Below are 25,283 nucleotides of genomic sequence, written 5' to 3' on the forward strand. Positions count from 1 at the left end.
CGCTCCATAGAGCGCTTAGCGATCGATTCAATGTTTTGGTTTTGGAGAAAACAAGCCCGAATTCACTGTTGTGGGTAGGGCTGGGCTGTCACCATTCCAGGACACACAACAATCCTGATCCCTGGGGCAGCGGCCGCTCGTCCTTACAGCTGTAATAAAACACTCCCAGTGACACAGTCTGGTTAAAAGCACTTGTTTATTGGTTACAATATCAACTCATGGCAACATCTTTCACTGAGCCACTGTACAAATACAAAGGAAAAGAACCATCGTGGAAAAAAAAAAGCTATAAACAGAGTTCATAGCAAGTGATTTTTTTTTTTTTTTCACAGGGAAGTCTTTTTACAACAGCACTGTTAAAGAACAAATGGCACGAGTCCCTGGTTTTTTTAATAGCTTAAATAAAAGCTTTAAGACTGTTTCTGAATACATACACAATCCAAAGGCAGTGCAGAATCACTTCATAATTGGTAACATTACCGAAGTTTTCCAAAGTAGTCAGCAACAAGTAAAAAAAACCAAACCAAACCAAACCTAGCTGATGAGAAATGCTGGAAACTGAAGGCAAATTAACATCAAGCATGTTTAGAAGCATTTTGTTTTGGACTCCTTTGGATGTCATATGTACTACAAGTGTTCAGATGCTTTCATTTTTTTAAAAAAAGGAGAAAAACACAAATAGAGCACCATCGTGTAAGTAAAACAAAGGCTTGAAATATCTAAGACTATTCCACCGAAGTCCATATTAGTTAAAACCTAAACATACTGTGTGGTATAAGAATGTCAGGCACATGTAATCTGTTATCAGTTATATCAATTAGTAACACTGTTCACACATTTACCATAACAACACTGCATTAACATTCTGCATGTATTTTACATAACCAGCAATTGGATAAAAAGGCTTGTGGTGCCTCTGAAGTGTAGGAAGTCGTTTCCCAGCATGCACGCCAGATTATACAAAGTGCACCATCAACCCATGCTTAATTACTTGTACAGGAAATGCTATCTCAAAAATCAGTCATTCTGCTACACAACCATTTATACCAACTAGTTGAATTAGCCAATACTCTCACCAACATCTCAAAGCACAGCACTAAACCTAGTGGAGGTGACAGTGTCCTCAAGGAGGAACAACTAAGCACTCTTGGAATGTTTTCACAATGTTTTCATTCCATCTTAAAGTAATGTGAACTTCATTGTGGGACAAGCGGTTACACTAACTGAATTAAACTATTTCCAACCCATGCATTACAGTAAGCACACTAGGACCAGCTCTTACATCAATTCAGCTTTGCCAAGTCAAGGTCAGGCCCTCTCCTTAGGCGGGGGAAAAAGCCTATTTAATCCATGTTCCACTTCAAATTGTATGTATTGTTATCAATACCTTGAACGGTCAGGTCTGCCAGATACCACGATGTATCTGCAATTTAGCAAGGCAGAGGGTAGTGATGTTCAGATGAAAAAAGGTCTGGAGACAGATGGAAACAGGCCCACGTGACTGGAGTAACGAGTACACATCAGTGAGGTGCCACAGAAAAGCTTTTTGTGGTTTCCAGAATCTCAACCAGTATCTCTACCAATAAGTGGATGTCCAGGTGGACACAGGAACAAGCCCAAGCTGGGCGCTTGCCTGGTCAGTATTCTCTATCGCTAAGTTACATCAACATCTGAAAACGCTGACAAAAAGAAAACTGTACCTGAATAAAATCAATCTTGTTAAAGCACAGTTCCACTTTCCGAGCCATAACCAATTAGCTTTTTAGAAGAGAGGCTGGGAAAGAGTTACCTTGGCACTGTTTTGGCACCATGTTCTTAGTTACTCTTTTTCTGTAATTACCCAAGTTATTTGACATTCAGATAATGATGCAGTTTGGCAACAAACTTTCCAAGACAGGTTAAGCTGCACCCACGAGTGCTGCAAAATCTGCTGTATAAGCGCGTGTGCTGTCACGGTGCAGTCAGAAATCACACCAGCTGCACACGGGAGCCTACACTGAACTACAGGCACATACTGTTTCCTGGGCATAAAACCTTTTAAGTAAAACCTGTGAAGGGTCATTTTATTACCTTCCTCATATTAGGAGGAGTTTGAGCTCTTACCATTGAAGTCACAACCGTTTTAGTAAGGGCATCAATCCTGAAAGGTCACTTATAGCCGTTTAAAAAAGGAAACACCGCAGCCTGTGCAAGTTCATTATTTGGCCTCATACAATAACAATGTGTTACATAAAATCTGTAGGATCTAAAAAAAAAAACCAAAACAAAACAACTCTGAACTATATCCCGGACAGCAATTAAGCCAGCAAACATCACCTTGACAGGATCTACCACAAGCTGTCTGCAAGTTCCCAAGAAGCGTCAGGTCCTGTTTACCCGGTTGCGCTCGGGCTTCTTCAGGTTCCCTTGTGCACCGACTCAGGATCTGCAGCTACAGACACCGCTTACCCCACAGCAAAACCCGGCACGTATTTGGATGATGCTTTTGGAAACCTCATCAGCAAGTAGTTCACATTCCTTATTATTTATTTTAAAAGCAGCCGAATCCAACAGACAATTGCCCATTCAAGCAATAATAGTGAAATTATTTGCTGGAATACCTGTATGAGAGCCACTACCACGTTTACCATCTACCTGAACTTGTAAGAAAAGTTACATACATTTGTAAAATTGGTTTTGGAGTTTTGCAAGTAGAAACTAGTTTTAATACCAGAATGTAAAAATGGCACCTGTCTTCGTAAGGGTGTTGACTAGGAAATTGGTTCAAACCACACTTCTATGGAAAGAAGATTTTTAGAAAAAGAATATTTTCTTAAAATTCCATAGTAACAAATTTCCAGAATGATTCACTCAAGGCAGCTGCGAGTTAAAAAAAATAATCAAGTGTACCACTGAAAAATAAACCAAGTCTGCATGATCTGCTGCTCGAGAGAGTAACGAGAATGCCGTAATAGTTCTGTTAATGCAGACAGATCACAAAGCAAAATGCCGAGGAATTCCTGCGACATACAATATAGTGTGATTTTGGTCCTGCACCACAGTCTGCTGTTAGTACACGTACATTTCTCCAGCACAAGATGCTCCTTTTTTTTTTTAAAAAAAGTGAATTTACTGTGATTGACTGGTACATTTATTGGCACCTTCACCATTATAGACATGGCAAGTTTACAGGCACAGTCTGGAAGTACTGAAATTTAGGATTACAAATGTCAGAAATTTGACGAATAGTCATGTCAGCCACAAATCTGGTTTGATATATGACAAGATACCGGGCACTTACATTTACTACCTGACCCAGAGATACCCAGACTCCCCATAACTTCAGATGAAGGCAGACTAACATTATCTTCCAACCTGATGATTTAGAATTCACAGATCTTTAAAATAAGTCACTTAAGAGAAGCCAATAGACTTAATTTCCCTTTCCAAAACCGCCACAGACATTTAGATTCCGAAGAGAACATCCATTGCAAGCGCAGGGGCGCTGCCAGGCACCAAAAAGTTCAGCCCCCTTCCCGGGCAGTTTCGAATGGGCATCAGTCACTTAGTTTTCCTTTATCTACACTCAACTGTACTTAATTGGAACCCACATTTTATAAGCAACTGACATCAAAATTCAGAATAAAATCAAGACCAGGAGAGGAAATGGCTTATTTACAGCATCAGAGCTGCAGAACAATTAGCATCTAATAAGCCGCCATGGTCCAGACCTCTGTGACCACAGGAGAACAGGCAAGTCACTAAGTTTATAGTACGAAGTTTTAAAGAGTCCCACAGGTAAAAGTAAGGTTATTTGGTTCGTTTTAAGTTACACAATTCCTTTTTATAATTCACACTGCACAGAACTGACAAGAAGCGTTTTTGGTTGTGGTACGCTTTGGCAACCCTCTCATTCGGAGAGGGGTTATAGGCGATTAACTGCACATTGAAATCTGCTTTAAGAATCTAAGCAAAGTCCTCCCGAATGCCTCAGCTGATTGTGGTAATTGAGCAAGCTTTGCAAATCCACTGCTTTCTGCACACTGAGCGTTGCGCCAAGTCACTCTGTTAGTGCAAATCAGCTGGAGTTTGCGATGGGCCAGAACTGCCTCGTGTGGTTGGAGCCGAATTGTCAAAAGGAAAAGCACTCGACCACTTATCAACAGCAACGCGGGTCACTTGGCTTCCCGTACCCAGGGACTGCGTGGAATAACTGATGCGAGAAGCTGCAGTAAGGAAGCTAATACTTCTGAAACCCTATTTTTTCCTTTTTTTTCGAATTATTTTTGCTGTTGTTGCAAATCTGCCTGGCATTAACTCCTTGGTGTTTGGAGGCCATGACTGCCAATGGATGAACCAGGAACCACTGGCTTAAAGGAAGAACCCCCACAATTAAAAATAGGCAAGCATGTCAAGGAGTGAGTGAATAAGGCGGTAGGTATTAACTGGGAGTCTCCAGGGCCTTTAAAAAATGTCAAATGCCTTCCATTATAAAAACACATACATACCATTGGCTTCACTTTATCTACAGTAAATTCACAAAAACATTTAAAACAGCAATCTAATTCATCCACTACAAAACTCAGAAGTGACATCTCAGGTTAAAAGCAAAGCTATAAATGTAGTTTCTTAAAAAATGCAAACATATTTCTTTACATACAGACAAATGTTACATGATTGGCTGCTATAATGTGTATATTCTGTTATGTACAAAAAAAAGTACAGGATTAGCAGACTGAGCACAAGCAAAAACCCTTCAAGGACAATCTAACCAAACCACCAAAAACAAAAAGACTGGCTCTTAGTTTGTCGGTCACCATGATTATGTGTGCTGGCCCCTTTTAAAAAGTCAGTGATTTCTTCCCCCCTCCCCTATTTCTTCACTTGATTTTTTTTCTAGTTTACAGAAAGCCTCTTTGTGTAATAATCAGTGAATAGAAAAACTTCACCTGCAAATACAAGGTAGAAATGTTATTTCACAGCTATAGGCTGCAGCATTGATCTCTCCAGGTCTCAAATGGAGAATGTACATGTTTGGCTCCCAGTTAATTCCAGATTCTGAGAAAACTGTCCCAAGACCCTGTAGCTACAGCCATGCCGTCATCAGTAACACCTAAACAGCTGACACGGTTGTCATGGCCAGCAAGGACACCTGGAAAAGAAGAAGCAATGGAAGTCAATATTTATAGGATGTCGAGGACTTCAGCTGTTACTCTGCTCTCCCAGGTAAGTCTTCAAAATTGCTAAAAAAAGATGTAATGCAAGATCTCATCACCCTCTTTGTCTTTACCCTGAAGAACTATATATGTCACAATAGCCAAACTATATACATCACAACAGCCAAACCAATGAAACTCAACAATGAGGTTTTTAAAAATTATGTACACACAATACCCTCCATTTTTCTCTCTGCCCTTACTACTTTTCCTTCTTTCTGCCCCAAAGACCTCCTCATCCCTGCTCAGGCTCTCTGCTGTTTTGTCCCTGTTCTCAGCAATGGTGTCCACAATTTCAGCCATCAAGTACTTCCGAAATCAAACGTGATGTCTTCTGACAATGCCCTGGATACAGAAACTACCTGGAGTTTCTCATGTTTTACAAACACTGAGGATTAAAAACTCCCAGTATGTTGTGTCAGGCTCCCAGGACAGCAGCCCTGTACCCCGCCTCTTCCCGCTTTGTTTTTGCTTTCCTTCCACCCCTCCTTGCGCTCGCCTGCTCTGCCAAGGCACCACCGCCAGGTCCGCTCAAACTCAGCCTGTCCGTGTCCCGTAAGGAGGAGGAGATATTTTCAGCCTGAACAGCAGAGTCAGGGCTCAGAACTGAACCAGGCCCCGTCACGTGAATTACTGTACAAAGCAAGAAAGATGTAGCTATGCTATAAACACGCTGTATATCCTGACAGAAGTGGCTAATTTAAGGACTAAAAGTGTCTACTTCCCCTCTCGCCCAAAGCAAAACCACTACTGTATTCTGAATTACTTCCCCTGATGGGTGCAAAAGTCAATGCAAATGTATAATTTTGTACTACTTACTTTCAAACACTTTAGTGAAATATATTTTTTGCAGACGTAATGTAATTTTGGAGGCTGTTCCTCAGCCTCACAAGCTGGTATCTTCCAGCACACAAATAATGGCCAATACCCAAAACTAGGAGTATTTCACTTACTCCACACACCATCTAGATGAAACTGCTGCAGTGCAACAACTGGAAGATATAACCAAATGCAAAAAAATAAAAGGATGCCACTCCAAAAGAAAAGTGTTAAGATGAAGCAAGCAGATTCCAGAACGTCAGCAGTAGCACTGGCAATGAACTGCCCCTGCATTTTGCACTAATTTTGAACATCCATCTTCTGCCAAGAAAAAAGAAAACTTGAGCTCGTTGCAGTGACACGTACTCACCTGCTCTCTCCCCCTTCAGAGTGTCCCACACGTTGCAGTTGAAGTCATCATAACCTGCTAGCAAGAGGCGACCACTTTTGGAGAAGGCTACAGAAGTGATCCCGCAGATGATATTGTCGTGCGAATACATCATTAATTCCTGGTCTGCGCGCAGGTCAAAGAGTCGGCAAGTGGCATCATCAGATCCAGTGGCAAATGCATGTCCATTAGGGAAAAACTGAAAGTTTTAATTAAGAGACAGGAGTTTGACACCAGAAATGTGAAATAATGCATGAACATCACAGGATTCTTTTGCTAGGATGACCAGGTAAAAGCGGTATGATTTATTTTTTAAAAAAACCTGCCTGTTAAAAAATGGCATATACACAGCTATGCAACGGAACACTTCTTGACTTGTACTAGTAACACCGGAATGACTGGAATCGTACCCAGACAGTTCCTGCACTCAGTGTCACAGGAATCAAAGCGGACGCAACTCCCTCCTACAAAATGAAGGAGAAGGCAGTGGTGTGTGTCCTGGCCCAGCGCCAGGAGGACCCGGGGGAAGCAGAAACACAACGTTCCGCCCTGAGCTGCTCAGCCAGGGTGGCTCGGCCAAGACAGAAGATTGCAAGCAAGCAATTCAATTTCCAAAAAAATCTACTCCAAATCAGAGTCATTCTTGCAACAGCCATATCGATTGAAATGGGAATGAAACGAGCTCGACGCATCTCGGGATTCAGGTCCAAGTATAGGAACTGCATTTTTCTACTCGTCATGCTTTTGGTATTTTCTCAGCCTTAATAATTTTTCATGTTTATCAAAACCAGATGCAGCTTAGATGTAGATTTCATTCCCTTTTTATCACAGCTTGCATCTTGCAGATCAGAACATAGTGTTACTATGACAGAGAGGAAATATAATCCAGTTTATAAATACTACAAAATGATTCCAGGGATGAATATTCAACATAAGCACTGATTTTAACTTTGCCTTCCAGAGTATTTCAATGAAAGCTCTTTTCAACAGAAAATATCAAGTACATTTTCATTCACCAAAAAACTTTTAAGATGAGGATGCTTGGCTATTTTGCTCCCATCAGCATATTGCATTTATCCACAACTTTCAGTTTTTAACACATTGTCACACTGCAAAAAGTTCCCATCCTCCATTCTTTGCTTCTAAAATAAAGTAAGGTCTCAGTTACTGAACAAAAACGTAGCTGAAACTATTCCAAGAACACTTCAACGCATCATAGATAACGGTAATAATAATTACATTATAAACTAGGTCGTAAGTTATTAGACAACCTTCTTTGTTACACACAATTTAACAGCCTCTACTCTAATAAAGTAATGGATTTTAAATCGAGGTAATCCAGTAGACTATAAGCTGAATTCAGGCAGCTGTAGCTTTTATCGTCCCCCTTTCTTCCCATGTAGAAATACAAGTGATCACTTACACAAACTGCATTGATATCTGACACGTGCCCTGTGAACGACTGCCGGCACATTCCATCTCGGATATCCCAAAGCTTCGAGGAGGCGTCACAGGCACCCGAAACAAAAGTCCTCATGTCTGGACTTAGAGAGAGACTCATCACGTCGCCAGTGTGCCCAGTGAATGTGGTGGTCTGCTGTCCGGTTTCAATATCCCACAAAGCGCTGCAGGTAAAGTGATGACATGAACACAACTCGTGTGGTTATTTGATAATTTAAATTTTACACACAAGTTAAGGGATTGGAGGAAAAACAAACAAACAAAAACAGAAGAGAAAAAAAAGCAGAAGAAAAAAGGCCAAAGGAGTTCAAAAACTCACCAAGTGGTGTCTCCTGAGCTAGTGACAATTTGGTTGTCATCTAGAAAGCGACAACAGGACAAGTATCCTAAAAACCAAAACAATTACGTTAGTTTCAGACCCAGGAGTAATAGTTGAAGTTTAAAATCCGAGATCAAAGTTCCCTCACAACTAGTCTGTAAACCAATGGAACTGTTTCACAGTTCACAACACACCTCCAGGTGAGATCGTTTCATTTGGTGCAATAAAAACACCGAAGCTGAATCAAGAATCTTGCTGACCTGTATGGCCTGGCAGCTCTCGGCTCACTCTCACGTTGCCCTCTCTGGTTTTCAGGTTGTATATGGAGCAGATGTTGTCCAATCCACCACAGGCAACATAGTTTCCAGAGGGTGCATAGGCACAAGTCATCACCCAGGAGGATCTCAAAGGAATGGCGTGCATCTTCGGAAAAACAGAACTCGTGAATGCCACATCACATGTTAGCTTTCATTTTTCACTGAGGTCATTCATATAATTAATTAACTGTAGCAGATTAATCACACCAAATAGACTGTGTATTGTATTTCAGTATTTTCATTTTAGAACATATTACAACCCATCCTCACATTTATACATACATACTAGAATGAAAAATATCAGCAGTCCGAGGTGGGTCTACAGAACTTCAGGACGTTATTTAACAGCAAAGTTATTCTAATCATTTACTAAACTTCTTTATCCTACTTCAATTTCTTTGTCCAGTTTTTCTACCTCTCCGAACTACATGATACAAAACGGGATGGTTGTACCCATGGAGACTGGACAGTTTACAGCAGCTCATCACCACTTCACACTCCACCTCAGCTTTGCTCATTTTATGGCTTTCCTTTTTTTTTTTTTTTTTTTAAATTTTTCCCTCCTCCTCCTTTCTCTGTCCCCAAAAGCAAAGCATGCTTGTGAATTCTGAGCTTGTGTATTTCTACAATTTACAACCAAATTAGTTTCAGAAGCGACGCCATACAGCCAGAGTGCAATAGCTACAGGTTACCACACTAGCAAACTAGAGCAAAAACATTACATATTACCTAGAACTACTGCTTCTGAGACACGACCTGCAACATATCTCTAGTAACCAGCTAGTCACGAGAGAAAATTAATTTTTAAAAAATGATGTCTGACTTAGAGGAAGACTGCTTCTTTTCATGTTTTGCCTTGCAAACATGTAAAAATTGACATAACCACCCTCAAACACATAAATTATGCGTGAATTGTTGATATGAATTATAAATAACTCTACCTTATTTGTTGTATAACTATCCCAAATAATTAGTTTTCCATCTTGAGAAGCACTGACTAGTAGCCTAAATATAAACACAAAATATGTTAATATAAACCAAACAAAAATAATCTCAAAATAGACAGACATCATGCATGAGTACTAAGTGATTCAGAAATATCATAATTTCATTACTGACACTTTTTGGGGGGGAGGGGACAGACGACCAGCAACATTTGTTGGCAAAAATCTCAAAGACCTATGTATTATCTGACCAAGAACCCCTGTGTCCACAGGGACTCGTGGTTAACAATGGACAGAACCAAACAACTTAATGAAAACGCATTTTATGAACTCTCTCCACAGCTGCTTTTATTTTTCATATACTAATATTTTAACTATACAGCTACACAAAAAACCCCAAGAAATTCAGGGGAAAATAAATCTTATTTTGAGAGCAGATTCTAGATTCTTTCTGGACTACATGAGGGAGAACAGACCACAAGGCTCTACTAAGATCTGACCATCAGGTGCTCTCGAGGCAGCACAACAAAACTCCCTCCTAGAAGCAAAGGAACTTTTTCCCCTATGTACAAAAGGATCTTTTTTTACAGTGAAATAAAATTTGTTCTTAAACTTATTTTATCTGTTCTTACAGAAGTTACATAATTATTCAACATCTTGGAAAATGCAATATGCATCACTCCAAAAATGCATCACCACATCCCCTCCTCTTGCTTAGACAGACTCAAAGAACTTGATTAAAAGAAGGAAAAGGCAAAATTTGTGTGGTGAGAACAAGCAAAGTTCCTCTCCTTCCACTCACGGCTTTTCTATTACCACTGTGCAGTCCTCACTGGTTTTCAAAAGGCAAACTGTAACTAAAGACAAAAACCCACCACGGTCATGGGCACTGACACCACTCCTACGGCTCCCAAAACCTTGTACTAATTCGACAAGTGACAACCAGATAGATTTCTAACCCTTAACATGGAGATTTAAGGCTCACTGGTACAAACCTTGAATCAGATCCCCAGTGCATAGCGTAGATTTTGGCTAAGTGACCTCGAAGCGTACGCCTTGTTCGCATTTGAATTCGACCCACTGAGTCCAGGCTTGTTGTGATCTAAAAATAAATAAAACAAACCCCTGAGATACTGAGGACTATTTTTAATATACAAGACAACTAAATACGCTTGAACTTTGATAGAAAATAAGCTATCTTGGCAAGCAACATAAAAAAAGGATACTAGTGTACAGGCCAGGGTTAGGTCCACACAGCACCAGGGAAAACACACTTTTACAGAAGATACGCTAACACACTTCACAATGGCTATACCTGAAACTTCAAAAAGTTGTTTAAAATAATACTATGTAATACTGAGGCTACTTCAGATTATCAAATCTGTGAGTTTTTAACTGAAATCAATGCAAGAAGATCCTCCCAATATTTACCGCACTGTTACTTTTAAAAGCACGGCAGAACTTCAAATGCAAAATACTTTTCTAAAATGCAGCTAGAAAACATTTATTTAAGTCTTTCTAAGAATACTAAACACGAAACCACACTCTTATTTCAAAGGCAAACTGGAACCAAGACTCATTAAAAGATGGTAATTTTTTTTTTGACTGGTTGGGGTTTTTTTGCCTTTTTTTTGTTTTGTTCATTTTCTTTGTTTTTAATGGTGGTGGTTTGTTTTAAATAACTGTATAAATACACAGTGCATTTCCAAAGGCTGGTTCCACTTTATTCTTCCAGCTACTAAGCAGGAACATGTTACAGTCATAAATTGTAGAGATTTTTATTTTTTTTTATATCTCAAGTAACAGCCTATACACAGGATCAAGAACATACCTGAGCAAGAGTTGTGTCACTACACGCTTTCCTTGCATCCTGAAACAAAAGAATGGAACAATTTCAATCTAAAAGGCAACACTGAGAGTAGACTGAGGAAGCGTCTAAAGGAAAAATAACTTTTAAGCTGGACTTCACCACACTCAAAAAGCCACAAGCCAACACCACCTTACATGCCAATGTGCCTTCTGTCACCCTAATATGTTTTATTGCCCAAGGAACGTGAAGCACAGGCACACAAGCTGGGTGGTGGTGGAGGACGAGAGACTTAAGGGCCACATCCAGCAGATTTTGAGTCTCCCTTTCTACAGAAGATGCGATTCAAAGGCATTTGGAGCCATCCTATGGTCCCAGCGCCCACTCGCTGCCCTGCACTCCTGCCCTGCTGTGGATGTGCCGGCTCAGGGTGTGCTGAGCCCAAGAGAAGGGGAAGAACTGATCACCTGAAAAAGCAACCACGTATTGCAGGTGATGGGCAAGCTCTGTGCCAGACAAGGCTCTTACATTAGCTCTCCTTGCCATCGCAGGTGTGACGATGGCAGTTACCAGAGGCAGGGTGAAAATGAACAGGCAGGGTCTGGAGAGCAGGACAGACAGCAGGCTTCCTGAAGCTTAAGCTGCAGATGCACTTTATACAAAATGAAGAAAAAAAAATATTCTACTAACACTCTCATGCATTTCATGGAACGGACGGTGCTCACATCTCCATACGGATGCTCTGTCTTTTTTTATTTCAGACTCTATGGACACGACTTACTTTCTGTGTATTATTCAACGCTACCTAGAAGACAGACTTTACTTTTGCTTGTATAACCAGAGTAGCAGACTGGACACCAGACACAGGTGAGCACCACTAAGCCTAGTTCGCAACACTCCCATCTTGCAAAACCCAGCTTCAGGTACAATTGTGCTGCACTCCTGCAACTCAGACTGCTGTCTTCGCAAAACAAAACGAGGCACGCAGCCAGCAGCCACTTCTGAGAAGCACGGTTTAAAACAACTGGCTTAAAATTAGACAGGAACTCTACAGCACAAGCTGGAGATAAAACTATCAACAGCGGCATGGAAGGATCAGCCACAAGGCCATTTCTAACTCCCCCCAATTTTGCCAAATATCTTCCGACTTCTGCAACCAAGGAAGCAGGCAACCCACAAATGAAGGATGCCGTTCTTCACCACTAGTTTGTGTGCCCCCACACAAGTGTTTCATCTGTACACTAATGGCAATGCCCTCTTGGAGAGGAGGAAAGGAAACATCTACTCACACGCTCTGGAACTGTATCACATTTAGACTAGGATCTTAAAATTCTTCAAGCTCTTGCTTGAGAGTTACTTGACATTGCAACTTCAACAATTTTTTAGTGCATGTTTATTTTGACCACCCTTTATAGCTTTCCTCCCAGAAAGCAAGCCTGAGAGTGGATTAAGTCATCTCAAGTTATTTTTAAAATGTCTGAACTGTAGAAATATTTATAAAATGTTGACGTCTGGATTCAAGAGGGGTTTAAAATACCAGAGCAGCAAATCCCCCAGCGCTCAGGACTTATTTCATCCCCAGGCAGAAACACACTGAATTTTCAACCACTTTGTTTAGTTTAGCTGAAACACTTGAAGATGTTCAACATAATATGAATTCTGAATGCAATCTGAATGAAACTGCAATTTTTCTTAGAGAAAGTGCTATTAGCAACACCTATACTTGAGCCTAATATTTGCCATACGACTTGCAAATTTGTAGGAAAAGCAAAGTTTCAACAGGCTATTTTAATTCTCACTTTTTAACTGTCATTTCTACAAGTGAATCACCGTAACAGAATCATTAGCATCATAACATAAAAAGTTCCTCTATATAATGGTGGTTTTTTTCTCAGTTCATGCAGTAGACAATGCAGGATTGAGGGGAGGGGGGAATAAATCAATGTGCAGTCTCCACCATTTCCTAGCATACACACCTTTTTTCCCCAGAAGAGCATATATATTTTTAAATTATTGGTTCACTGTTTTTTCAAAATGTCATTCAATTTCAAAGGACAATGTGCCAAGTATGCAACACTGCAAAAAATCACCTCCTGAATTTCAATTCTCCCAGTGAAGACATGCATCACATGGGAACTTTACTACAGGAACAGGAATTAACTTTAACCACAAAGCCATCCTTCTGTCTAATAGCTCATCATTCACTGATGTTTCAAACTTCCTGCACTCAAAATTCATGCAGTCTTATTTTATCCATCCATCATTGTCTATCTGTGTACAGAACAGAGCTAGAGCTGTAGTAACTGCATGGGGAGGCAAAGGTACTCACATCAGTTACATATTGTAAAAAAATATCACTGGACATTTCTAAAACACTGTAGACTATAAAAGTCTATTTGGAAATTGACAGTTATGTGAAACAGTTTGTTCTGCTTTAGGAAGTTGCTAGGTACAATCTTACTTTCAATTCACTTATAAGCACAAAGCTGATTTTTCATTATTATATTGTTAGAGAAAATATCAGGCAAAAAATAAGAGGTATAAATAACTAAGATAGCAAACTGCTAGCTATATATAGAACATCTAATGTTGTTAGCAACGTCACCTCTTTTTAGGAGTACATCAAGAGTAATTCCTGAAAATTACCAGCCTTGCTAGATATTCTAGACACTTAAAAAACCCTTATTTTTTTTAGATCCTACATCTATCCTCTTATCCATTCCAAACAAAACACCTATTCAAAAAGAAAACTGTGCAATGATTTAATGAGATAAACATTCACCTATATAAATATGAAGCTGAATTGTTTGATCAAGGAAGTTTTCTTGAAAGATGACTAGGTCATCAGGAGCATTTTCTAACTGGATATTAATCTGAAGTTAAAACTAAGCATAAAGTATCCAACCCGGCACACAGATCCAAAGAGGCAAACCCTAATTGCCAAAAGACACCAACAGCAACAGCCACGGTTACTCAGCTGCATCTGCCTAGATCCAGTTTCAAGTTTGGGTGACAGAGTTACAAGAGAAAAGTTAAATTGACCTAAAACCACGAAACGGTGCCCTTATACAAAGAGCCAATCAGATTTCTATGCTCCAAAATTTGAAAAGCAAACACTCCTGCAACACAGACTAGCTCTCCTACTTGCCTGGTTATCTCCTTCTTCACACAACGCCATTTTCCATAAAACCAGACTGATTACTAAGACTGAATTAAAGACTAATGGGCTCAGTCCAAAATAATGTAAAGAGAAAATCTTTACACATCGGGCAGAGGAAGAACCGAAAAATTCTGTATACCTTTTATTTGTGCAATGCCATAATAAAGCTTAAATTTACAAAATAGTATTTTAAACTAAAATTTATTTGCATTCCTCTACAGAGCTGCTAGAAGGGGCACCCAGTGCCACAACACCGACTGACCCCTGGCTTGTCTTAGTGTATTAAGGGAAAACAATGGGAGTCAGAACTCTCCTTGAATGACACTGAATGAGCAGCACCAACAGCGATGTTTGTCTCCAACATAAGCACTAACACGTAAAGTGTGTTTATCACACAGCTGATACCAATAAGCAGCCCCATGTCCACCGCAGCAAGTAGCAGACCCCCCCAGAAAAACTGTTGCCAGCAGATGCCAGGCTAAAAAAGTCAGGGTATGCAACGTATTCTAAGAAAACTGTAGGCTAGTTGCAAGTAATAATTGCAGTCAAGGCATTCCCATACAAATCAGATTTATGGATGGATGCTTCATGCTTAGAAAAAGGAAATTCTGACAAAGAATAAACAGACTTTGAAGATCCTTGTTATGCTTTGTACTTTTTCCTCTACTGAAAACTGCATCACTGAAATACACAGGCATGTTGCAACAGATTCCTGGTAAACTGACTTTGGGCATGACAGCTCATACTTGGTTTATCTTCGATGAATAATTTCAACAAAAAATTGGCACATGTGAGGGCATCCGCATTTTCAAAAAAATGTTCAACAGGAAGCAAAAACACATAGGGCCTGCAGACATGACATCCACCCCGGGTGCTTTTGTCTCACACTCCCTGCTTTGGCCTGCATGCCTATCAAGAGTGGGAGTGCAGGGGCCACTCTCGGCCCAGAAACAAGCTTTTCTAATATCCTTAACCTTAACTTGTTGTGCCTAGGTCCCAGAAGTTTACAGCTGACTTCTTTTTAAAAAATGCGAAATAAAAAATTTGCAGAGACACACACTCCTAGTAACAAAACACAGCAAATTTCAATAGGAATTAAAACATCTTGTTCACGAAATATTATGAATGCATTTCATTATATCAATGACTGACTTTTTTGATTTTTAAACGTATTCCGGAAATATTTTAAGCTGTGCACAACTTAAACAGGAGTAAGTAATAGATGCAATCTTGACACTTTATTCCTTTAAAGGATAGCTTTATAATGAAAAATAAGCAATTAACAATTCTTACTCTGATTTGATTTCGCAGCTGCTCTGCCTCCTGCCGTAACTGTTCCAGCTCACTCATCTTCAGTTTCTATTTCTCACACTCCACTGGTGAAGAAAATCTGCCAAAAAGAGGGAAGAAAAGTTTCAGTATCACTTTCTCCTCTTTAAAAAAGAAAACAAAAACCCCATGAACATACATATAATTTTAGAAAAGCTTCCAAATAGATATTGTCTTTAGTACACTGTCTAATAAATATGGCGAAACCTAAGTTACTTCAATTCTCGAATGACCACAAAAAGCAGAATTAAATGAAGTATATTTTGAAGATCGAAGCAACTGTCAACAGAACCACCCATTGTACTTTAAAAAACTGTGACTGAATGCATTTGCAGCACCTCTCTTCTCACCCACCCCGAAACCTCTGTCAGTCTTCACCCCAAGATGGCAACGGAGAGCACGGGCTGCAGTGGTCACCCTAAACATTTACCTTTGGGCTCAACAGTGCTATGATACAAACACCTTTGCATGTGACATCCAAGGTGGGTTTTGTTTTAATTAAAGAGGAAAATTTTGCATCCTAGACTACAGCTGAAAAGCAGGTTTTCTACAATTTTTTCTACATTTTCCTTGGGCAAGCCACAACGATGTTTTCATTTCCAAAGTACCCACAGAGTGAGAAGGGACAGTGAAGACTGAACCATTCCTAAAAGCATCCTCAGGCTAGTACAGCCCACAGCAGCCTAAAGCAGTTCTCATCTGAACAAGGACTCAAAGCAACCTTAATAAAAAGGTCAATAACCAGTAAGACCACATGCAAGCACACTTTCAGGTTAGTAATTTTTTTAAATCAGATTTTGTATGTGATTTTTTTCAGTGTGTTGAACAGTTTCCTCAGATCAATCTTCCTCTTTATCTCCAGTAGAACCAAACACCACTACAGAGACCTCTTAAGTCTATTCACATATGTGTAGACTTCAATATCCTTGCAGGGAAAGTAAAATAAGCTAGTAGCTTGCTCAGGAACAATCCAGGCACTTGTATTTTTTTTTTCATGACAGACAAGCACATCAGGATGGTGTGGGTGGTGGTCCCACTACATTATCTAAAAAACCCAAAATACTTCTAGCTTCTAGAAGAAGAAAAACAAAAGTCAGAATACTACTCACAAAATGAAAATTCAAGGAGGAAGGAAAATAAGTGGGGAGAAGAACCTATTTGAAACATTTTTATAAGCATTTCATTTAAGCATAAAAGACAATACGGTAGTGTCCACCCAAATTTAGTCCACTGAAAAATGGCTGAAAAACAGAGGAAGAAAGGTCCCAGCATGTCTGGTAAGGCGTAGACCCCTAGGAAAACATCCCTATTTGCTTTAGCTACTGGTTCTTTGTAGTTCAGTAGTGACGCGCTCCAAAAGGCCGACTCTGGAAGGCTTTTTTCTGTCTATAAAACACAACACTTCACAGATCTGAAGAGTGAAAGGTTTAGGTCCAAAGTAACTTACTAATAAGATAATCACCCTTGGAATAACAGCTTACATGACTTTTTGAGAGGTATAGCTTCAGTAATTATCCAACTACTCCTTCTTTCTTTCAGTCCATGCTTTCCACAGATGACAGATGCTTTCCACAGATAACACTATAAAGTCCATTTCAGAATAAACCCACAAACATACACGAATTGGATCATCTCCAAATCAAAATACATCCTAATCGCTAAGAACACAGTGGAGATTTAAAAGGCCTAACTAATATTTTCAGCAATACATAAGCAAACTATGGGGTTCACACCTTCCCCTTCCCTAAACCTATGCTGTGTTCAACTACAGAGACATTATAATCCGTACGTGAATATTCTAAGAAACTACTTTATTTAACATCATCTTCTATTTCAGAAGCCCAGACTATTTAATACTGCTTAATACACAGCAGGCATAAAATAGAAGTCATGAACACTAATGTCCGATTTCTAAATTCAAGCACTAAAAACTGTAATCTCTTTAGCACACATGTTGATCACATGCCTTTATAGTCTCTGAAGTTCAATTACAATTTTAATATATTTGATTGGAATACTATACCTCTATGAAATATAGATCCACTTGTAGTTCTGACAGTGCCAAACTACACTTCTAAAAACATTTTTCCTTCTTTTTTTTTGTACAATGGACTCGCCTAAAGCAAGTCAGCCATGGTATCTGCCAATGTTTCAGCATTCTTGCATGCTATTTTTAACAGAAGATTCCCAACAGAGAAGTTGCTGTATCTCTAATTTTCTGAGAAAGGAAGTCAGCTTCTGCCCTGCAATGTGCCACACATTCAGTGCTCTGTAAACAGTAACTTCAACACAGAGAAGAGTTGGTCACGAAGAAAGTGGCATTATTATTCAACTGGAAGCAGGCATGGCTGGTCACGAGTAGCTATACTCAGGGCATTTTTCTATTGACAGGTAAAACTATGAGCATGTTAGAAAATTAGCAGTTGCGTTACACTGGAGCATCAATGACCATTCTGCACTTAGAATCATAATCACAGAATCGTTTAGGTTGGAAGAGACCCTCAGGATCACCGAGTCCAACCATAACCTAACTCTAGCACTTAACCATGTCCCTAAGAACCTCGTCTAAACGCCTTTTAAACCCCTCCAGGGATGGTGACTCCACCACTGCCCTGGGCAGCCTGTTCCAATGCCTGACAACCCCTTCCGTGAAGAAGTTTTTCCTAATATCCAATCTAAACCTTCTCTGGTACAACTTGGGGCCATTTCCCCTTTTCCTATCACTTGCTACTGGGAGAAGAGACCAACATCCTCTGTGCTCCAACCTCCTTTCAGGCAGTTCAGAGAGCAACAAGGTCTCCCCTCAGCTCCTGTTCTCCAGGCTAAACAGCCCCAGCTCCCTCAGCCGCTCCTCATCACACTTGTGCTCCAGACCCCTCACCAGCTTTGTCACCCCCTCTGCACTCTCTCCAGCACCTCAGCGTCCTTCTTATGATGAGGGGCCCAAAACTGAACACAGGATTCAAGGTGCAGCGTCGCCAGCACCAAGTACAGTGGCACAATCACTTCTCTAGTTCTGCTGGCCACACTATTCCTGATACAAGCCAGAATGATGTTGGCCTTCAACCATAAAGTCAGTGTTAATGACTTTAATGTCATTGGAATCAATGCTGTTCATGAGTAATGCCATTTCTGTATCAAGCTGCGCTAGCAGCTAAACAGCTGTTAAGCTTAACAGCTTTACATCATGTTATACCTGTACAAGTGCCTACATGGACAAAATCCAGCTTCAGAAGCCTTCTCACCCACCTGCCTTTAGATGAAAAAAAAAATTCCTACATAAATTAGAGGAAAACAATCTTTCATACTTTTTTGAAATAAAGAATTTTTGTCATGTGGTTGAAAAGTCCTGGCAACATCGGTATGTTCTAAATTTGCATGGTCATTAGTGTTACTGCTCAGCAGCGGTTCAAGGTCAAGCTACACCTCAATGAAGAGAATGGCCTCAAAGCCAGTACGCGTTTCAACAAACTCTCAATTCATTTTAGAACTGGATTATTCTAGCTTTAAACATTAAAGCTCCTTTCCAGTACGCAGCAGCTGAACAGCAAACTCGGAGATATTCTTAAGCTATATTTAAACACTGGGATACTACAGTAAACAAAGTGCACAGTTTAACTATTAAGTTGAAGCGTATCCAACACTGTTGTACTGGCTGGCTGTAGCTCTCAGTACAACTGCTCGTGTGTTCAGATCATCATCCGTCATAAAGTATTCAGCAGAACCGTGAGCGAAATGCTTCCACTTGGGATTTTTAATTTTTTTAAGCACTATTTTGAGGTGTCCACAGGATATCACAGAAAATGAGTGAGTAGGGAGAAAGCTGTCACACATGGATGCTTTTCCAGATTCGCACTAACTCCGCAAGCAGCGTTTCTGAATTCCTGCCAAACCACCGTGTGAACATCTCACTGATGCCACTCACAAGAGCAACGCAGGAAGATAAGCACGTGCCTGGAGCTTGCAGACACATCTGTGTCTGTTCTAATGTTTCTGATGCTACAGTGATACGGTTAAGAGAGGAAAAGAGAGGAAGACATAGTCAAGATGTAGTTGTGTGCATAAATCGTTATCCAGACTACATTTACTTGCTGTAATACTGTTTTTAAGTGTATCAGTGAGGTGACTAGTGAAGCACGGCAGGAACACAGAATTGAGATGGCAGGCAGCACTGGCAAAGCAGAGGCTGCATCCTATAAACCTGTCCTGAGTGCAGAGAAACAGCTCAACACCACAACCTGAAGTGCACTATTTCCCAACGCTATCACTCATCAAATAAAAACCAACTTGTTTTTTATCAGATTAAATTCTGGGACTGCTTCTGCAGGGCTTACAGGGATTGCAAACAACAGAGGTGATCTCTGTATTGCAAATTTTTCCTCACACAACAAATAACTGAAAAATCTCAGTGGATTCAACTCCAATCTGTACTAGGTTACGAAGGACACATACCTCTTCATTCTCTCTTCCAGGAAGATCAAAACAGTGCAGCCAGGAAGGAACACTGCTCCACGGCCTGGAAAATTCTTTATTCTGAGCATGACCTTCCCTGCGAGCCCAGCTGTATCGCACTCGGCCATGCACACAGCGAAGCCATCAGCTCTTGCAACCTCTATGGGCACGAGTCAGGATTCCTCCTGTCTTCTCAGGAGACCGGGGGTAACGTAATCTCCACCTCCCTGGCTTATTAATATTTTTAATAAACGTTTAGCAAGAGAAAAAAAATTCTGAGTCACCTTAGATGCAGAATACTATTGGTATCTGCTTTTCAACATTCACAGGTAGGAACCCTGATGAAGAAGTCAGATGCTTCTCTTCAAATGCAATTCATGATGTGCATGATGTACTATGAATAATATCATCTGCTACGGCAAAGAGGCCTTGAGGGGAAGGGCCACCGGGATGGGCAAGAACTTTTAAACACTTGGTAGCCAGGGGATATATCACGGTAGCGCACCAGGCTATTAGGAAACGGGGTCAAGGACATGAGACGCTTCCCATCAGAAGCAACAATATGGGGAGCTTGTTGTGAACAATAACGATGGTGTAACCGAGGCGGCACATCTTTGCCCTCATAAAAGCAATGTCATTTGTAGGCTGAACTGTACCTCAGTGCAATTTTTCCTCAGCAGACTTGTACAAGTCAATTTACTGATACCAAAATAAAGTGCCTCCCGTGGCAAAATAATTAACTAAGTCAGATTCCATGGCATATCTAGTGTCAAGAAAGTCACTGGGGGGCTTGAGTGCTCCACAGATAAATCACCCCTTACACTGTTCCTGATATAGTAGCAGCGTCACTTGCTAAGAGTTTAATTCCTCATTATACAGGCAGGCAGTGACAAACTACCATAGGTTCTTGTCTTCAAAGTACTTTCTCTGCAACATGCGGACTCAAACATTGTGTCTCGAAAAACACCCTTTTCTCTGCAAAAACTCACTGTGAATTCACTTGAGGACGCACTGTAAGCAAACCCACCAAGCTCAGGACCTCTGTGACAGCCCGGCCAGTGGCAGGGTAGGACACAGAGCCCACGAAAGCCGAGCTGCAAGATGTTCAGCAGAGAGACCTGCCGACCCCACGGCACGGAGGCTGGTGCGGGGCTGAGAGCCGATGCAGCTCTGGAAAGCCAGGAAATGGGCTGATATTTGGCAGATTATTCAAAGCAGAATAGTCAGGCATGTAGAGATAGGAACCTTTAGCTCTGCAAAGCAGAGCTATTTCTGTCTCAGAGAAAATTACAGTTTACAAATTAAGATGATAAGTAATTTGTTTTCTTTTTTTTTTTTTTAAAAAAGGCATTTTCACTTGCTTCAGCAAGCTTAGCTTATTCCCATGCAAAATCACCATATAGACAGAAGGCAAAAAAAAAGACTACAGAACTGTAAATATGCTCCTCCCCACAACAAAGCATTGCTATTTTTGTGCCAAACATATAGAGATTAAAGGGACTGCAAAAAGAACAGTCTGACTGGATTCTTAAGAGCTATCGCTGAAAGAATTATTCAGGCAAGAATTTCATTTAGTGTCCAAAAAATCAGTCCTTTGGAACTAAAATCAGTGCTTAGCTATACATATCAACCTCAGCTTTTCAACTCATATGCAGTAAGATCTCAGAAGTGATGAACACATAGCAGCAGAAATTAAGAGAGGAGCTTTCACACAGATTTTCTGTGATCATCTCTTCTAGAGATCACACAGGTGGCTAAACATCAGGAATACTAACTATAGTGCTTTACTAAATATAGGAAAAAGACAGCAAGAAATACTCCAGGTCTCTCAAGGAAGCTATATTGGTAACTCACACATTCCGGCTTCACTACACAAAACCTTTATGTGCTGAAGTCACTTTGTAAAGTCACCCGCTTGTCTTCGGTAAGTGCTGATAGCGCTGGACGGGGCTTCTGGCTCTGAAGCTGAGCTCCAGCAACATACACAGACTAATAATTTATATATTGAGGATGTGCCAAAGAAGATTTTGATAAAACATTTCCTCATTTAGTGACACTAATCAAGACTTCGGCACCCTTGCCCACTCATTTATGTCTCCCCAAAGCCATCAATAGAGAAGAAAAACACAGAGGTTTTATTTCTTACAGACTGAAGGGAATGGATTTGACATATTCAAAAATGGTTCAAAATCTGTAAACTTTGACATCATGGACAAAGCTTTGCTTAAAGTGAAATCTCTGACTGTGCAACAGCCATTTAAAATACATGGATGAATGCTATACTGCTGTTACATACCTTCATATGTAAAAAGTATTTTAGTTGGAGTTTTACACAATATATTTACTACGGTAAAGCTGTTCGAGGACCATACACACACTCAGCTCTCCACTGAGGAAAATTAAACATTTAATTTTTTTTGTTTGTTTTTTTTACTGTACCTTGGCCCTATGTTGTTTATTCTCCGTTTCTCAAAGAGACCTTACCAGCTATTCATTTTTCCAAGAATTCTTTGTTCTGATTTGTAGTTGTACTGCATCAATAAACAATGACAACAACAATAAACAATGGAAGGAGCTTTTCTATTGGTCAACTAATACTTCAAGCAGAGATACTAAGTTGAAATAACAGTATATAAGGGCTGTAATTTTGCCACTGTGTACCTTGCTCTTTCTTTCTCTTCTCTCAAACCTCTTCGGTCCATCTCCTTCCCTTCCGTATCTTTAACATATACTTTTGATGGGTGCATTAGTTGCAGAACATCTTAGACATTTCAGTAAAGAGAATAATGGTTAGCTTTTTTAGTTGGTTACTATTTAGAAAATAAGCTTGGAAATCCCAACTGAATCTTTTCCTTCAGCTTTTTCAATTTTAAGACAGAATTAATGGTCCCCCTGATTTCCAAGCCTCCAGGCACACACACAGGAGCGTTTTCCCTCCCAGATTCAGGGATTCAGGGCCCCCATCTCCCCAAGAAGAAAACAGGAAGCAGCCTGGGTGTGACCTTGCGCGCTGAGGTCAGCGCTATTGTTGCACTTCTGCACATTTTGGAAGTGTTTTAAAGCGATACGTCTCCCTTACAGCTTCAGTACAAAAACAGGAAATAATCAACCAACGCCTCTCGAGAGGAAGGGTATTAGCAGAACTTATTTAAACACCCATTTCTCTAACAGATACCATCCCCAGTTTTAAGGAACCGATGAATCTATGTGCTCAAAACTGCATGTACAGCTGGAAAGGAGAGGTCACAAAAGAAACACGGGAGCAAACACCAAATCAGTGGGATACGAAAGTACTCTTGTCTGCTTGTGTGCCAACATGCCCCACGCAGCTACACCGCAAATACAACCCCACCCACCAACTGTGTGGCAGAAGCAGTTTCAAGCCAACAATATCGCTTCTTCCTTCCTCCACCTAAACATCTCATACCCCCATGTAGCAAATAAACCAGAAATATATGCCATTTTATACACACATGGTTACTTTTCTTGTGATTTTAATATAACTTTGAAATAAAGCTTGCCAAATAAAAACATTCATCTTTACCACAATAACTACTTGGAGGTATTAACAGAAGTAAATTGAGCGAGACAAATGCAAGTATTTGTGTTCACCTTGAGATTTCAGAACTGTGAGTATCACCCTGAAGTGTTTTTCACCAGCAGCGAGCAGAGGACGTGGCAGCTTGGACACGTCTTGCAGCAGCGCTGCTGGGTCTAGAAGTCAATGTCACGTTTTGGGTGCTGCCGACACCGCACGCACAGCTTGCCAAGGGAGAGCAAACCCGCAGGGCCATCAGTCTTAACAGATCACCACACGTCTCTGTGTTCGATCACTGCTTTTATTATGGTTTCCATGCAAGACAAATAGACCAACACATATTGACCTTGTTGACAGCAGGCACAAAACAGACAAAGGAAACCACAGCTGTAGAAATTCGAGTCAAATAATTCTCAAGTTTACTAGTAAAAAGTGATCAGTGACTTTAGACTTTTATCCTTCATACAATAAGCTGACAGGTCACTAGACTGGTGCCTTAAGCTCAGAGATTTGGGAGTTCACTTCTCAAATGCAACTTCAAGTCTAAGCCAAGTACATTCATAAAACCTGTATAGAAAGCCCCTACTCTTCTTTGCCCACACACACTAGATTCTAGAAAAAAACCAAGGAATTCAGTGTTAAGCACAAGGCTGAAAAAAGCACAGGAAGGAAGGAATTTTTAAGTCATGAATATTTCACAGTCCAAAAGAGTGAATTTTCCAAAAGTAACATTCTTGCATCTTATATTCACTATGCTCGTTTCCAGGTCAAAATGTTTTGGTACGTAAGCACAGATTTATTTTTATCACACTCCTGCAAACAGAATCTCATGTGAAATTCAAATAATGTTGTCTTCGGTGACTATAATAATGATTCTCCAGTGAAAATGGGGTTTACTGACCATAGGACACTCCATCACTGAACAAATTGTTATTGGTTTTGCAATTCGAAATGTGTAAGAAGTGCCAAAAAAGATCTTAATGAAGCAAAAAGATATAACCCTAAGTAACAAGGCAGGCAGATATGGTTCCAGTCCAGTTTCTTCCTTGGGGACAGATAGGTGGACATGGACTCACACAGAGTGAGCTAAAACACCACATTATTTGCCTCTTCAAATACTTGGCTACATCCAGAAAGTATTCTAGCAAGTTTTGCTACGAAAAGTATATCGGAGAGTGTGACAATTCAAAGTGATTTTGACAGACGACTTACATTTAAATCTATCCCTAAACAAGATTGATTTTGCAATTTTTTTATCGATATTTACTGAAGTGGGACACTACTCTGGCATTTGTAGGGCCTGGCAGTATTATGCATATAAAATCTAGTCTGGCACCTACATGTACAAAGGATTATTACTTAAGCTGAGAGTATGGAGACTGCACAGCATGCAGAAAAGGCGCTTAGTGCACAGAACATTTTAGGTTTAAAGTCAGTGGAGAAGATACACATTGAGAGGAACTAATGCTGTCTACAAGAAAAGTGTTGCAATTCAAGTAAGATGACTGTTCACTTGACTGAAATAATTTCTGGCTGACAGTTTTTGAGAGTGGA

At 40.2% G+C, this 25,283-nt stretch overlaps 1 protein-coding gene across 1 annotated transcript in view; it reads right to left on the reverse strand.

The window, feature by feature from the left end:
- Nucleotides 1-187: 187 nt before the first annotated feature.
- GNB4 (G protein subunit beta 4) overlaps nt 188-25,283 on the reverse strand; it is a 33,739-nt gene continuing 8,643 nt past the window's right edge. Inside the window, exons 2-10 of the mRNA XM_065640268.1 lie at nt 15,704-15,800; nt 11,275-11,313; nt 10,439-10,545; nt 9,441-9,504; nt 8,443-8,605; nt 8,183-8,249; nt 7,826-8,027; nt 6,385-6,601; nt 188-5,131 (exon numbers count right to left, since the gene is read on the reverse strand). Coding sequence (XP_065496340.1) covers nt 5,025-5,131; nt 6,385-6,601; nt 7,826-8,027; nt 8,183-8,249; nt 8,443-8,605; nt 9,441-9,504; nt 10,439-10,545; nt 11,275-11,313; nt 15,704-15,760 — 1,023 coding nt within the window. The 5' untranslated portion in view covers nt 15,761-15,800 and the 3' untranslated portion in view covers nt 188-5,024. The remainder of the gene's footprint in view (nt 5,132-6,384; nt 6,602-7,825; nt 8,028-8,182; nt 8,250-8,442; nt 8,606-9,440; nt 9,505-10,438; nt 10,546-11,274; nt 11,314-15,703; nt 15,801-25,283) is intronic.

The sequence above is a fragment of the Caloenas nicobarica genome, chromosome 8 (genome assembly GCF_036013445.1).
Source record: "Caloenas nicobarica isolate bCalNic1 chromosome 8, bCalNic1.hap1, whole genome shotgun sequence".
In the NCBI taxonomy this organism is placed as follows: Eukaryota; Metazoa; Chordata; class Aves; order Columbiformes; family Columbidae; genus Caloenas; species Caloenas nicobarica.